Here is a 15,305-nt window from a genome sequence, read left to right as displayed (position 1 = left end):
CCTTCAAACCCAAACCATGCAATGACTTTATGAACTCGGGGTTTAATTTAGTAAAAGAAATTCCCTGGTGGCATCATCCAGAAGGTCTCCAGAAGGTTCAGCCCCACATTTACACACCCTCTGCACGAGGTCCTGCTGAGCAGGGTGTCCTGGGTGCTTTCAGCATCGTCACACCTCATCAGGGTTTGAAGAAACCATCAGCCAAATATTTTTTTGTCATTCTGGCTGGGTGAAAGATAAGGCTGCCTTTGATTATTTTTTTTTTTTTTCCCCCTGAAAATTTTGCTGCTGTTGGAAGCACTTGTGGTGTGTTAAACACAGCCCAGAGGTCCAGCAGATGGTCCCTGATTTTTGGTGCTGCTCCTTTTCCCTGGAGGTGTCCAAGGAGGGTCTGGAGGTGGCACTCAGGGCTCTGGGCTGGTGACAAGGTGATCACTGGGCACAGCTTGCACTTGGTGATCCTGGAGGGCTTTTCCAACCTCAGTGCTTCTGTGGTGTCAGCCCCCAGTGAACTTTAAATCCCTTTTTTAGCAGTCCCTGCAGCTGCTTGTTGTGCAGAGGTCAGAGGGAGAGCAGTGTCGAGGAGGAAGGGAATTTGTGAGCCTGAGCTGTCCATTTGCAGCTGGAACTGGACGTTTCCTGGTGTTAAATCCATGCTGCCCATGAGCCTGGAGCCGTGGGCAGTGCCCTGGCCCAGCACTGCAGCAGCACAGGTTGTCCAGTCAGGAATTTGCACTTTTATCTGATGTGTCTAAAGTTTCCCTGTGAACCGAAGGGACAGCGAGACACAAAAGGCTTTTAGTGCTTTAAAAGTGAAGTTGCTGAGTTGCATTCTTCCTCTTGCTGAGATACAGAAAGCTCTGGGCTGGGTTTTTTTTTTTTTTTTTTTTTTTTTGGTGGTTTTTTTTTTTGCAGATAAGCTCTGTGCAGCTTCCCACTGCATTCCCAGAGCTCTCCCTGCTCTGTGCTGCTCTTGTTTTGGGTGTGGGGCTGCCCTGGTGCCAAGCTGAGCTGCAATTGAGTTGGAGTTTAAGCCACACGCTGCAGAAGTCACAACAAACGCGTGCTCGGTGCAGGCTGTCTCAGACAGAATATTTTTCATGTTGCTGACAGCTTCCTTAATGCTTCTTGTCACAGCTTTTAAAAAAGGTAGCCCAGTTGTGCCCCGTAGATGGTGCAGATTGAAGCTCTTGGTGCTTGCACGCTGTGAGCTGGGGATGGGTAAATCGTTATCCTCTGCTGTATCCAGCTGAAAACATTCATCTGCCAGAGATGGGAGCAGTTTAAATTCCAGTGTAAGCAGTGCTGACAGGTAATTGTGTTGATAATGTCTGTCCCCTGGAGCTGTTTCACCTCAGTGAACTCCCCTGGCAGGCTGGGGCTGACACTGAGCCGGCTTTTACAGCTCCTGCTTTTGGACCTGAGTTCAGGCAAGAGTTTGGGGCTCCAGGGCTCCTGTGCTGGGAAAGAGCAGAGCCAGATGGGCATCCCCTGGCCTGTGCCCTGCCTGGCAGCCTTCCTTCCTCATCCCTGCTCACCCCTTCACCGAGGCACTGAGGATGTGGTGACTCCACAAAGGTGTTCCCTCCCTGGGTCGTTTTTCTCTGTCCAGAGGAGCTGTTGCATCTATCATGAGCTGAATCGAGATGATTGAGAATCCTCTGCTGGGCAGGCAGGACTCAGGAGTACCCACAGAGCTTTTGGAAATAATAATCATGGAAAGAAAGGATGGTTTGGGTTGGAAGAGACCTTAAAAAATCATCTTGTTCAGGGCAGGGGCACCTTCCACTGTCCCAGGCTGCTCCAAGCCCATCCTTGGAACCTTCCAGGGATCCAGGGACAGGCACAGCTTCTGTGGGCACCCTGTGCCCAGCACCCTGACAGGAAAACATTTATTGCCAATATCCAGTCTAAATTCCCCCTTGCCAGCTGGCTCTGGGCTGGCTCTGCACCCTCAGGTGAGACAAAATGCACTGACCCGTTTTCAGCTCTGTTCAGGACATCCAGGGCTGTGGTGACCTGAGCAGATCCTGCCTGTGCTGGGATGAGCTGGGATCTCTGGAATACCACAGAAGCAGCACATTTCCAAAGCTGCAGCTTTTATTTCTTGCTGCAACACTGCTGGCTCCTTTGAGGGGCGATGAGTGATGAGCTGCCCGGAAATCTCCTGATTTCTTCTGCAGTTTCTGCTGAAAATGATGGGAGAAATGGAAAATACAGTGGGATAGCTGGTAATTAATTAGAGTCAGTTTTTCTCTTTGTCCAGCTCATTCATACACCCCCATCCTCTCATGTTCTATCTCCCATGCTGAGAAGCCTCTGGATTGACTCGGGGAAGGTTTAATGTGCAGACTAAGGCAGGGATAAGTTGTCCAGAGCTGCCTGGAATTAGCAGAGGAACTTGCATTTTACTCCCTGCAGCCTCTTCTGGGCAATTTTTGGTGTTGAGGAAGAACTGAGGAGAAGCAGGGGAGGATTCCCTGCCCAGCACCGTGTGCCAGGCTGGGAGCACTGGGTGGCACCAGTGATTGATTGTCCCCCTTGTCCCCAGAGGCACCACATCCATCATTTAGCACCAGCACATGGTGTCTGGCACCAGCACAGCCTGGCTTTAGTGCTGCTTCTTCCCCTCTCCATCTGATTTTTTTTTTTTTTTTTTTTTTTTTTTTTTTTTGTTTATTTTCATCCTTTCTTCACCTCCTTTCAGGTGGGAGAAAGGGGAAATTGCTCAGGGATTGCCTGGGGGGGTTTATTTCTTGTGTGCAGATGTGTCTCTGCTGGGTTTGCCTCTCTGAAAAGCTTCACGGTTTGTTATTTGGCTCAAAATTAATACCTTTTGCCTGCACTTTTATAATATTGCTTTGAGCCTGCAGCCTGGTGTTTTAGTACACAGCTATTTCAAGATATAACCTGAATTTCTACCAGGGAAGTAGTGTTCATTTTACCCTCATAAAAAACCATAAAACTTGACTTTGTTTCAAGCATTATCTTTCTGTCTATCTGTATTTATTTGGAAAGTTCACGCAGGCTCCCTAGAAATGTTAATTCATTTCCTTGTTAGGAAAGCCTAAATGTCCTAATAATTCACTTTTCAGTGTTTGCCACTGTCCACTGCCACTTGCGTCCCAAAATCCTCTTCTTGCCTTGGAAAAACGTAACCACCTTAAGAAGAAAATTGCTGAAAATCAGCAGTAAACAGATAAAATCCTGGCATTTTCCTGTTGTTTGGTACACCTGTGCTATTTAATGTAATTTAAATTGTGTAAGCCAGTGTTGCTTAATGTAATTCAAATTGTCTGCTGCTTAAATGCAATGAATTTTCCCTTTCTCCCTCCCTGTTTTCCCTGGGTTTTTGCACTTCTCCTTTGTCCTGGCTCTTCCAAGCACCGTTGTAATTCAGGATTACACTGGAGAACAACACAAAGAAAATGTTTAGGATGAACTGTGTGATATTGATACCAAATTACAAGGTACCTCGCGAGGAAATTGGAGCAAAATGGATTTCAAATGGGACTCATTTGATTAAGTAGAGAAGTGCTTGGTGATTGTGGGGAGGGGAGCCCTTGGGACTATTACTAACAGAAACTTTCTGGGTAGCAAACCATTATTTGCATTTCATTTGTGTTAGAAAAATACTTTGTTAGCAGCTGAGCCTCAGCAGGGAAGCAGTCTGGTAAGGAAAAGAGTTTTGATCTTTGGTTCAATTTGTAAAACATTTCCTCAGCTTCTCCTGGCTGCCTTGGGTCTCCCTGGGTGGACATCCCCTCTCCTGCTGGAGCTGGGGGTGTTTGCAGCCCCAATCCAGCCTGGGTGTTCTCCTCCCTGGCCTCTGCAGCTCTGGGGCTGTGCTGGTCCCTCCACAGTTCATCATTTCATGGACAGCCCTCAAATCCCATCTTCTCCACCCACAGCAGCTCCTGAACGTGTCATTCCCATTCAGAGAGACTTTAATCCTGCTCCTTTCCTCACAGGTCACTCCAAACCTTTTTCATCTCTCACCATTTAAGCAGTTGGCTCCATCTCTTGGCTATTTGATCGAGACAAAGAAGAGGGAAAAAAAAAAAAAAAAAAAAAAAAAAAAAAAAAAAAAAAAAGAAAATATTACCAGATCTTGCCAGATTCTCCTACTGCAACATTTCACCATTTTGATCTTGGAATATTTGCCTGTGCCTGCTCTTAACTCGTGTTCCACTGATGGGCTGTCCCTCCCTGGAGCTTTCTGGCTGTGTGTCCATCTTCCCACAGATCTGCAGGGATTGGGAAGCACAGCCAGGCCCTGTGCTTGTAACTCCAGCTGCTGATGAACCCGTGGAGATCAACAGCCTCAAGTGCAGCATGTCCCACCCAGGTGGCTCCTCCTGGGTTTCTGGGTTTTCCATGCCCTGGGTGGCTTCTGGAAACTTTTCCACCACCAGATTGGGCCAGTTTCCCTTGCTTTTTACAAAAGCTGTAAGAGACTAATGCTGCAAGCAACATATGCTTGTGTTTCCAAGGGAGAGGAGGAAATTCACTGTGGAGCACTTGCAGGGATGGAACAGCCAGTTTTGCATCCTAACTTTAGTTTTGGAAGTAGGTAGAAGATGTTTGAAGGAATGGGGTGAGAGGGAAAACTCATGTAAGGCTGATGACAGCAGAGGTGTTTGCACAAATAATTAAGATTTGAGCTCATACAGGGTTACCTGGCAGGTCAGAAACTGGGGAGGAGGAAGATCCAGGTCACACCTGAAGCAGGGATCCTGCCTTTCTCCAGAGCTCTCAGCTTGGCCACGTTTGATTTGACACAAAACCCTCTGAGGCTGAAATGTTCCCAATTTGATGATGGAGTGCTGTAATTTGGGGGGGTATAAATTAGGAATTACGGATTGTGTTGCTGGATATTGGCTTTTAATCCAAGGATCCTGTGGCAGCAGCTGCTCCTGCTCATCTGGTCCCCCTCAGAAGAGGCACCAGTGACATCCACAGTGATATCCACAGCGACAGCGACATAACAAACACACCAGCTGCTCCAAAGAGCTTCCACAGAGACATTTCTTGACATTCTGTTAAGAAACTGATTTAAATATCTGGGTTTATCTGCATAAGGAGCAGAGATAACCTTACAGATTCATTGCTTTGATGGGAAGCTGCGGGGAAGGGAAATAAATTTACAATTCAGGTTATAAAACAGTCTGCAAGGATTGCAGAAATACATTTTTCCCTCTGAAAAACAAGACTTTGTAGCTTGCCAGGAGTTCAGTGGGGAAGGCAGGAGCAGCTGCCTCGAGGATCCCAGGGTAGCAGCCTGCCTGTGGAGGGAAAACAGGTAATGCTGCTAAATCCTACAGGAACAGCCCACGGCTCGTGTGCCACTGCTTTGGGGCACTTTGAGGCATTAAACAGAATCAGTAGGATTGGAAAAGATCTCCAAGAGTTTGTGTCCAGTCTTTGATCCATCACCACCTTTCCAAGCAGGCCTTGGAAGGGAGGTTTGGCTCCCCATCCCTGGAGGTGCCCGAGGAACTCCTGGAGGTGGCACTCGGTGCTCAGGGCTGGGGACAAGGTGGGGATGGATGGATGGATGGATGGATGATGGATGGATGGATGGATGGATGGATGGATGGATGATGGATGGATGGATGATGGATGATGGATGGATGGATGGATGGATGATGGATGGATGATGGATGGATGATGGATGGATGGATGGATGATGGAGGGATGGATGATGGATGGATGATGGATGGGTGATGGATGGATGGATGGATGGATGATGGATGGATGGATGATGGATGGATGGATGGATGGATGGATGATGGATGGATGATGGATGGATGATGGATGGATGGATGGATGATGGAGGGATGGATGATGGAGGGATGGGTGATGGATGGATGATGGATGGGTGATGGAGGGATGGATGGATGGATGGATGATGGATGGATGGATGATGGATGGATGATGGATGGATGATGGATGGATGGGTGATGGATGGATGATGGATGGATGATGGATGGATGGATGGGTGATGGATGATGGATGGATGGATGATGGATGGATGGATGATGGATGGATGATGGATGGATGATGGATGGATGATGGATGGATGATGGATGGATGGATGGATGATGGATGGATGGATGGGTGATGGATGATGGATGGATGGATGGATGGATGATGGATGGATGATGGATGGATGGATGATGGATGGATGATGGATGGATGATGGATGGATGATGGATGGATGGATGATGGATGGATGATGGATGGATGGATGATGGATGGATGGATGATGGATGGATGATGGATGGATGGATGATGGATGGATGGATGATGGATGGATGATGGATGGATGGATGATGGATGGATGGATGATGGATGGATGATGGATGGATGGATGATGGATGGATGATGGATGGATGGATGGGTGATGGATGGATGGATGGATGATGGATGGATGGGTGATGGATGGATGGATGGATGGATGATGGATGGATGGATGGATGGATGGATGGATGGATGGATGGATGGATGGGCTGGGAGGGCTTTTCCAACCTCAGCTCCGTGGATTTCTTACCCTCTTTGGGATGCACAGCACCCCCTGAGCTGTTGGAGCAACAACCTAACTCACTTTGGAGCGTGGCTGCCGATATTTCGTTTTTTGAAAAGTGCTGATTTCCATATTCCCTTCTAAATAAATCCCTTGCCAAAAATACCAACCGTTGGCCTCTGCTGAGAGGGTGACTTGGAGAGTTGCTTCAGAGAGAAGGTGCCTTCTTCTTGGCATTTAGAAAACAATTCCTGCTTTCGAGCAGGGTATTAATAATTTCTTACTCATGTTGAAGTGGTGTAAGATGAAAAATTAATTGTGGATGCTGCTTTCTCTTCTGGATCCTGCGAGCTGGTGGTGCCTCTGATGTGTATGGTCTTAAATGAAGTCAACGTTTCCTTTTGAGCTCTAATTTCTTTCCAAAGTCAGGAACAGAAAACTGACACTGTAAATACTTTTAAGTGGTTCAGACTGTTGATGTTTGTTTCTTTATCAGCCTTGTTAACAGAAAAGGGAAAGTCCTTTGATGTGGTCCAAAAGTTTGGTTGTAGAAATTTGCATGTTTTGCTTTAGTGACTAAAACACGGGCTGGAAAGAGAAATATTTGGGCCTTTTTACACGTTATTTCTTTTACATGGCATAAATTTCTCTCATCCTTTCTGCCCCATCTAGCCACAGAGCTAAATAATGAATATTTCTTCAGGGAAGCCATGAAGCTTTTTGGGGATCCTTGAAGCACTTCTATTAAATGATAAACACGCCAAAGATCTTTTTAAACACTGGCTTGTGCTGAAGGCAGGTTGTGTTTAAAGGCTGAGTACTGGGATGGATGGCTTGTTAGAGTGGATTTGGCTTTTGAGCCATTGGGAGAGTCACTTTCTTCCACCACCCTTCCTTCCAGCTTGGAAAAAAAAGAATTTATCACCGGGTTTATCATCCCTGCTGTCTGTGTAGGAAGGGTGGGATCTCCAGGGAGGAGTTACTGGAGGCTGTGAGGATCTGAGCCTCTGCTGGAGTGAGGATAAATCAATTTTCAATAAATCTGGGTGCTGTCTGGGGCAGAGTGGGAAAGCAGGGAGAGGAATGAGCTGCTGGATTTGCAGTGGGGCTGCGGGAAGTGCCTTTAACCTGCTTCCATAATTGATGTTTGGGGACAAGGAGAGGCCCCTGTGGGACAAATTGGCGTCCACTGAGTGGACGTGCAAACAGATGTGAGCTAGAGTGGAATGGAAAAAAAAAGATATCCACTGACCCAAATTTCTTGCAGCGTGTCCTGTTCTGTCTGGCTGAAAATGTCATGCTCTGGCTGCTGAGCCTTAATAAGCAAACAATTCCTTGTTGGAGTGTTTTCCCCACATATGTTTTTAGAATTTTAGGATGTACAGGGTTTAATGCACAACCCCATTGCTCGAGGCTGCCCCAGCATCATCTTCCAGGCTTGGTGTGCTCAGCTGAGCCTTGGACTGGGAAAGGCTGGGCTCTGCCAGGAAACTTGGGTGTTTTGTAAACACTGGGGTTTGCTGCTCTGCAGTCTGCTAAATGGCCAGCACTCCTTTGGAAGGCAAATGGAAGCAGTCCCAGGGAAGCAATCCCGTGGAAACAAAAAGCAATAAATGCTTGTGGTCACTCGAAAGGATTCAGGAGTTTATTGTTGTTGGGTCCTGCGTGGGACACGGAGGAGCAGCTGGAGTCGGTGGATGTGGGCCATGCAATTGTCATTTGCTACTTTTAGTTAGGAGCTGACTTCAGTTTCTGTGCAAATGCATCCTCCAGAGGAGCCACCAGCACTGGAGGGATGGAGCAGCTCTGCTGGGAGAGCTGGGGTCATTCAGCCTGGAGAGGAGAAGCTTTGGGGTGACCTCAGGGTGGCCTCCCAGCGCCTGAAGGAGCTGCAGATGGAGAGAAAGGAAAGGATGGAGAGAGAGAGAGGATTTCCAGTGATGGAGTGACAGGATACTGGGAATGGCTCCAAACTGACAGGGAATAGGCTCACATTGGATGTTGGGAAGAAATTCTTGGCTGTGTGGCCCCATCCCTGGCAGTGTCCAAGGGCAGGTTGGACGGGGTTGGAGCACCCTGGGGTGGTGGGAGGTGTCCTTGCCCATGGCAGGGGGTGGAATTAAATGATCTTTAAGGTTCCTTCCAACCCAACCCATTCTGCCATGTTTTGTAATCCAAAGAAAGCTCATTCCCCTGCGTAGCTGGCAATGTCACCTCACCAGCAGGAATCCTTTTCAAACTGCTCTTTTCCATGACTTACACTTCAGGTTCATGAACGTGTCTGTCATCCTGAGCTGGCTCAGGAAGCTGATCATTCTTTGGTCATGTGGGGTCAGATTGAATAAAGGTGTGTGGCTTAACCTCCTGTGGGGTTTAGTCTCCTTAAAACCTCTGTGAACTTGGAATCTCCTGCTGCAGCAGCAGGCACTGATGGGGATGAGAGCAGGGAGATTTAATCTGTCAGCTTTTCTACCTGTGTGATAACCTCAAAGTGGCTGTTACACAAAAATAGCTGTAGTTAAAGGGAAACAAATGGGTTTGTGTTTATTGAGGAGGAGGAAAATGCTCTTTAAACCTTGATGGATTCCTGGATTTCCAGGGGAAATCAGCAAGCAGGAGGATGCATTTGCACAGAAACAAAGTCAGCTCCTAATTAAAAGTAGCAAATGACAATTGCATGGCCCACATCCCTATCACCTCCCTTCTAAACTCCACAGTGTTTTGACCTCTTGGGAAAGGTGAGGAGACTCTGAGTCTGGTTTTGACCATACAAGCCTGGTAAAAACATAATTCTCTCAAGAAATGAGAATCTGAACCATGGGCATTGTCTGAATAATGCTCATCTCGCTGCATCACCTGGGAGGTGATGAACAAAAAGGACCAGGCTTGTAAACTGAGCTCTTGTGGAGGCTGAGCTAGAGCAGAGACCAGACAGAGCTACAGAATAAAGCAGGGATTCATTAAAAGGATCTCCTCCATGGATCCACCTTGGGCAGACTGGGCTGCACCCAAGAGGAACCAAAATGGCACAAAATGAACCCAGGATGAACCAAGATGGCACAAAATGAACCCAGGATGATCCAAAATGGCACAAAATGAACCCAGGATGATCCAAAATGGCACAAAATGAACCCAGGATGAACCAAAATGGCACAGAATGAACCCAGGATGATCCAAAATGGCACAAAATGAACCCAAGATGAACCCAAATGTTCCCAAAATGCACGAGCGCTCCCGGGGGCTCTCACTGGGATCAGCTCTGCTCCATTTGCACCTTGCAGTTCATTGTCCCATTCCAGCTTTAGCCCAGGCACTCCCATCCTGCTTGTTTTTCTCTCTCCAGCCCACGCTGTTTGTGCTCCTGGGCCTGAGGTTTGGATCATTTGTCCTTGGTGCCCAGCTAGAGCAGGAATTGTTTTGTCTCCTGCTCTGTGCACAGAGCTCAGCATCCCCTCATGTGAAGCTCAGAATTACACACTAAAGCAGCTCAGAATGTGAAAAATAGAAAATTTAAACCTGAGGCATCACTGTAAATCCAAAACAGAGCAACCAAAGGGAATTTTGTGGTGTTCTTTTGATGAATTCCCTGTTTTCTCTGTCCCCCACAGTGGCTCTTGGTCGTAACCAGCCCCTGAAGAAGGAGAAGCCCAAATGGAAGAGCGATTACCCCATGACGGACGGGCAGCTCCGCAGTAAGAGGGATGAATTTTGGGACACAGCCCCGGCCTTCGAGGGCAGGAAGGAGATTTGGGATGCCCTCAAGGCTGCTGCCCACGCCTTTGAGAGCAACGACCACGAACTGGCACAAGCAATCATTGATGGTGCAAACATAACACTGCCCCATGGTAGGTGCAGCTCACGAGGATGTGGCCTCTCCAAAGGGTACCAGGTTAAAATAATGATGTTTTTACCCTCAAAATCAGTTTGAAATGTCTGAGTTTCAGTGTGGATGTGCTCCTGTTCGGAATTTCTGAGCAAAACGGTGTTAATATAGAGAGGGACCAAGGAAATCTGCTTTTTTTTTGGTAGCTCCTGCAGTTGGAAGGGATGATGTGGGCCATGGGAATGCTCAGCTTGGGTCTGATCTTTCCAGGCAGCACTTGGGACTTTCTGGAGTCTCTTGGAACACCTGGATGCTCCAAGGCACCATTTTCATAACTTCTTCCCCAGCTTCTCTTTGTAAGGAAGTAGATTATTTTTCCCTCCTGATTTGATGGGTTTCTTTGGCACTTGAACTGTTTGGGTTTTTTTTAAACTTTCTCTTCTAAAGAGCCTGAAAAAAATTCCCCAAAAAATTGGAGCTGGCAATCTGCTGTTAGATCCTGTGTGAGATAAACTGCAAGCTCTTATTTTGGGTACTTTCCCCTTTGTTTTGTTATTCTGAATCCTGCTGGGTGGGTTTTTTTTTTTTTTTCCTAAGCTCTATTTGCTTCACTCCAGAACTCAGAAATAAATCATATTCCTAACAGAAATACAGTGAGAGGGGGGCTGGCAAGAAGTGAGTGATCATTTGAAGTCACCATTCAGACAAATGGAAATAATAACTCAGAAAACGCATTTTTGCAGACCTAAGGGAGTTGCTGCATTGTTTTTAGTTGCTAAAATATCAATTGTAGGTGCCAGGAAAACTCAATTTATACACGGGGAATAAAACACAGGAGACCTTTCACTGTGGTGTCTTCCTCACATCAGGCTGCAGCCCTCAAAAATTGTCTTTAATGTGGGAAAGTTCCTCTCTGTGAGGCTCTGACTCTGCTTTTGACCATGCAAAAGCCTGGTAAAAACATAATTATCTTAACAAGTGAAGGTTTGGAGCCAGGAGCAGCGAGGGGGATGTTATTTGTCTAATGAATTTGATGAGCCCCCCAATTAATGAGCTGTTGGGTTGTGCATTGAGCTGAAACGTTGCACGAGCACAGATGAGCAGCACTTTGGGGGAAAACATTTCAATTTATGGCAATCAGATCCTGCAAAGAAGGTGTTTGGCACAGTTGGGTCTGTGCTGCCTCTTGTTAGAGTGGCAACAACAGCTTGGAACTGTGAGGGAGGAGCTGAATAAATCCAGAGTTGAGGCAGTTTAATCCTGCCTGGGAGGCTCAGGCTGAATTTGGGGTCACAGGGGGAGTCCCTTGTGAGTCTCAGGAAAAGAGAAGATGTGCAATGTGCACTTTCAAGGCTCCCAGATTTAGGAAAAAAAAAAAAACAAAAAGGATGTGAACTCTTAAATTTGGTTTTTCCAGCAGTTTGCTTCGAGCCCTGCCTACTGCTGGCAGGTTATAATCTGCTTTTTAAGGCCCACATGCAGAATATTCAGAGTATCTCAGAAAAAACTCAGAAATCAAATTCTATCAGAGGCTCTGCTGCCCAAGCCAGGCGTGGCTCGAGGCTGAATTCCAAACAGAGAGAATATTTACAATTTTTATCCAGGATCTGGAGCTTACTGGGGATTTTTCTACCCACAGAATTGCATGATTTATTTTTTATTCACTTTTGGGCATCAGCTGTTGGCAAAGTTCTCCATGCAGTGTGACCTTCCCAGTCCAGAGAAAAGCTGCTGCTTCTAAAAATCCAAATATTCCTGACTCATCAGGCATTGTTAGTGCCATGGATGGAGAGATTTATGGATCAAATCCTTCCATTTGGGGAGCCAGGGGTGCAAACTGAGCTTTTCTCCAGGCTGGAAGAACAAACTCTCCTTGCTCTGAGTGACACCAGCAGCCTCTGGGGGCTTTGTTCACCAAAAAAAAAAGCTCATTTTTGGGCAAAATGTGGGAAGAAAGGAAAATAAAAGAGCTGTGAAGAAATGCAGCTGTGGTGTCTGCAGCAGGATGGGATCCTGAGGGCATGGGGACCACTGGCACTGCTGGAATTCAACTTTTATCCCTTTTTTTTTTGGGTTTTGGTTTTTTTTCTGTTTTGTTTTTTTGTTTGTTTTTGTGGGTTTTTTTTTTTGGTTGTTTTTTGGGTTTTGTTGGTTTGTTTTGGTGGTTTTTTTATTTTTTTTCGGGTTTTTTTTGGTTTGGTTCTTTTGGGGGGTTGGTTTTTTGGGTTTTTTAATTTTGTGGGGTTTTTTTGGTGGGGGAATTCTTTAATTTTTTGGGGTTTTTGGTTTTGGTTTTTTTTTTGGGGGGGGGGGGGGGGGAGGGGTTGGTTTTATTTTGGATTTTTTTGTTTTTTGGGTTTTTTTCCCCTCTGCATCTCTTCACCTGCCCAAGCTCTGTCTTCTGTAGAAAAGTCTGGATGAAAATTAATCCTCAGGCTGGGCCAGGGCAGGCTCAGGGTGGGCAGCAGCAGGAATTTCCCCATGGAAAGGGTGCTCAGGCCCTGGAACTGCCCAGGGAGGGTTGGATCCCCATCCCTGGATGTGCCACTCTTTATTCCTGGTGGGAATCTAAATATTTCCCCAAGAAAACCCAACATTTGTTGGATAAATTCCTTTAAGTCTATGGGAAAAAAAAAAAGAAAAAAAAAACCGAAAACAAACCTTTCTCACAAGTTTTTTCTTCTGCAAATGCTGCAGTGCCAGGGGCTGTGGTGTTTGCTTTCATTTATTTGCTGTGTGTACAACAAGAGGCTTTAAAAAAAAAAATAAATAAAATAAAAAATAAAAAAAAATAAAATAAAATAAACCCAACCCAAGCCCTCCATCCACGTTTGGCTGTCCCTGTGTTCAGGCCATGAGAAAATGAAAATGAAGTGGAGGAGGGAGAGGAGGGGTTTGGGGAGGGGGTAAGGACTGACAAAATCAAGATTTGCAGACCGAGACTCGGCCTTAGCTGATGCTGCAAAAATAAAATTGCTTTTTTATTCCAAAACCCTACAGGAAAGGGAAAAAAAAAATTAAAAAATCTCTTGTGAGGCTGCTTTCAGCCAGATCTGCCACTCCTCTGGTGTGAGGAAGACTCTCAGCAGTGTGATTTTTTTCTAATGGATGCCTTTTGCTGGCTTCTGCTGTTAAAAATAGCATGTAAGAAGTATTAAATAAATAAATAAGCTCGTGGGATGGGCTTAGCACTTCTCATCTATCTTGGGTGACTCTGTGGGATGGATTTAAAAATAGAAATAACGTTATCACCGATTTATACTTCTTTTTTTTTTTTTTTTTTCTCCTCCTCCTGCCTTAAAGTAGCACATCCTCCATATTTTATTGATGAGTCCATTTAAATTTCATGAAGAAGAGTTTTCCATACTTCTCAGCTATCAAACAGGAAATCTTGGAGTGTGTAGTATTTTATAATAATGTTAATGCTGAGCTGAACTTGCCCTGCAAGTCATTAATATTAATTGCAATCTGGCTGGGGTTAAGTGGAGTTTTTTAAATTCCAGGATGGACACTTCATGAGCTGCAGCAGAATTCCCAGGATATTTGGGTTAAATATCTCAGAGTTTGCATCTTTGCAGCCCTTGCATTGTTTTGCTTTTTTTTTTTTTTGCTAAAATATAAATTGGAGATGGCAGAAAAAGGCAATTTCTACAGGGGGAAGTTGTAATAAAATGCAGGTTACCTTTAATAGGTAATAAAATACAAATCACCTTTAATAGGTAATAAAATACAGTAAAGAAAATTCACCAAAACAAATAAAAAAATTGCAAAAAAATTGGAATAAAATAAAATTTACCCTTAAAGCCACTCCACTATCAGCTTTGGGTCAGGGTGTTTTTAACCCTTATTAGGCAATAAATTCCAGGTTGGACACCTCACCTGCTGCAGAGCTCCCGGGGTATTGGGGTTTAGCTCCTTTCCTGCTCTTGGGGTGGTGAAAGGGTCTCTCTGCTGAGTTTTCAGCTTTTCTGAAAGCTCCTGTGGTCCCAGCTGGCTTTTCCAGAGCACCTCTGGCTCTTTATTTGCTGTCCCAGGTCCCTGAGATCCCCAAAAATGGGATGGGAATATTTCCCTGAAATGCTGGGGGGAAGGAAAGGACATCACTGAGATATTCCCACTCTGAACAGAGCATTGTCCTCTCCTTTGGGTGAAATACCAATTAGAAAAGCATAAAAAAATCCTGAATAACAACAAGAAAAGCCCTCAAAGCCAAGAGCAGCAGTGTGGGGAAGGCATGGGGTGTTTCCCACAAATTCCTTACTTCCAGCAGAACTCTGCTAATTAAATCCCACACAATCCCAGAATTGCTTAGGTTGGAAAAGATTTCCACGGTCCTGTCCAGCTTGTGAGCAGTCCCACCTTGTCACCAGAGTGCCACCTGCAGAGCTCTCAGCCACAGATTTATCAGTGCCACACGTGATCCAATGGTGCCTTCCAACAAAAAGCAAAATGACACAATCCCACCTCTGGAGCTGCCTGGTTTCCAGGAGGAACACATAACTCTGTGGAATCTGCTCCCTGGACACCTCCAGGGATGGGGCACTCCACCAGCAGGTTTGCTTTTGGGTGTTTTCAACATTTATCACTTGCAGTCCATAAAAAAGTTGCCCTTTGCTATGTTGCAAACTCCCTTTTTATTTATGATGGTGAAAATCTCCATTTATTGAGCCCATTTATTTTATTTGATGTTGATGGAAAACTGAGCTGTCAGTGTGTGTGCTCACAGCCCAGCAGGCCAAGCATTCGTATTGAAATTTGCACGGTAATTCAGAAATATCTGCCACAAAATGCTATAAAGTGAAGGTTTTTAACACTGACCATTCCACGGCTGCTTCCTGTGAATTAAACAGCTCCAGAAGTGGAATTCTGTCCTTTTGCAGAGCTCTTTGTGTGGTGGCAATGTTGGACTTCCCTGTTGTATTGATGAATTTGTGATGGAGTGAATCTGTGCAGTGA

At 45.7% G+C, this 15,305-nt stretch overlaps 1 protein-coding gene across 1 annotated transcript in view; it reads left to right on the top strand.

Annotated features, from left to right (window-relative positions):
• UBTD2 (ubiquitin domain containing 2) overlaps nt 1–15,305 on the top strand; it is a 43,289-nt gene that overhangs the window by 14,572 nt on the left and 13,412 nt on the right. The window contains exon 2 of the mRNA XM_053991418.1: nt 10,135–10,371. Coding sequence (XP_053847393.1) covers nt 10,135–10,371 — 237 coding nt within the window. The remainder of the gene's footprint in view (nt 1–10,134; nt 10,372–15,305) is intronic.

Source organism: Vidua macroura, chromosome 15, assembly GCF_024509145.1.
Source record: "Vidua macroura isolate BioBank_ID:100142 chromosome 15, ASM2450914v1, whole genome shotgun sequence".
In the NCBI taxonomy this organism is placed as follows: Eukaryota; Metazoa; Chordata; class Aves; order Passeriformes; family Viduidae; genus Vidua; species Vidua macroura.
This window is presented reverse-complemented; position numbering and strand designations above follow the sequence as displayed.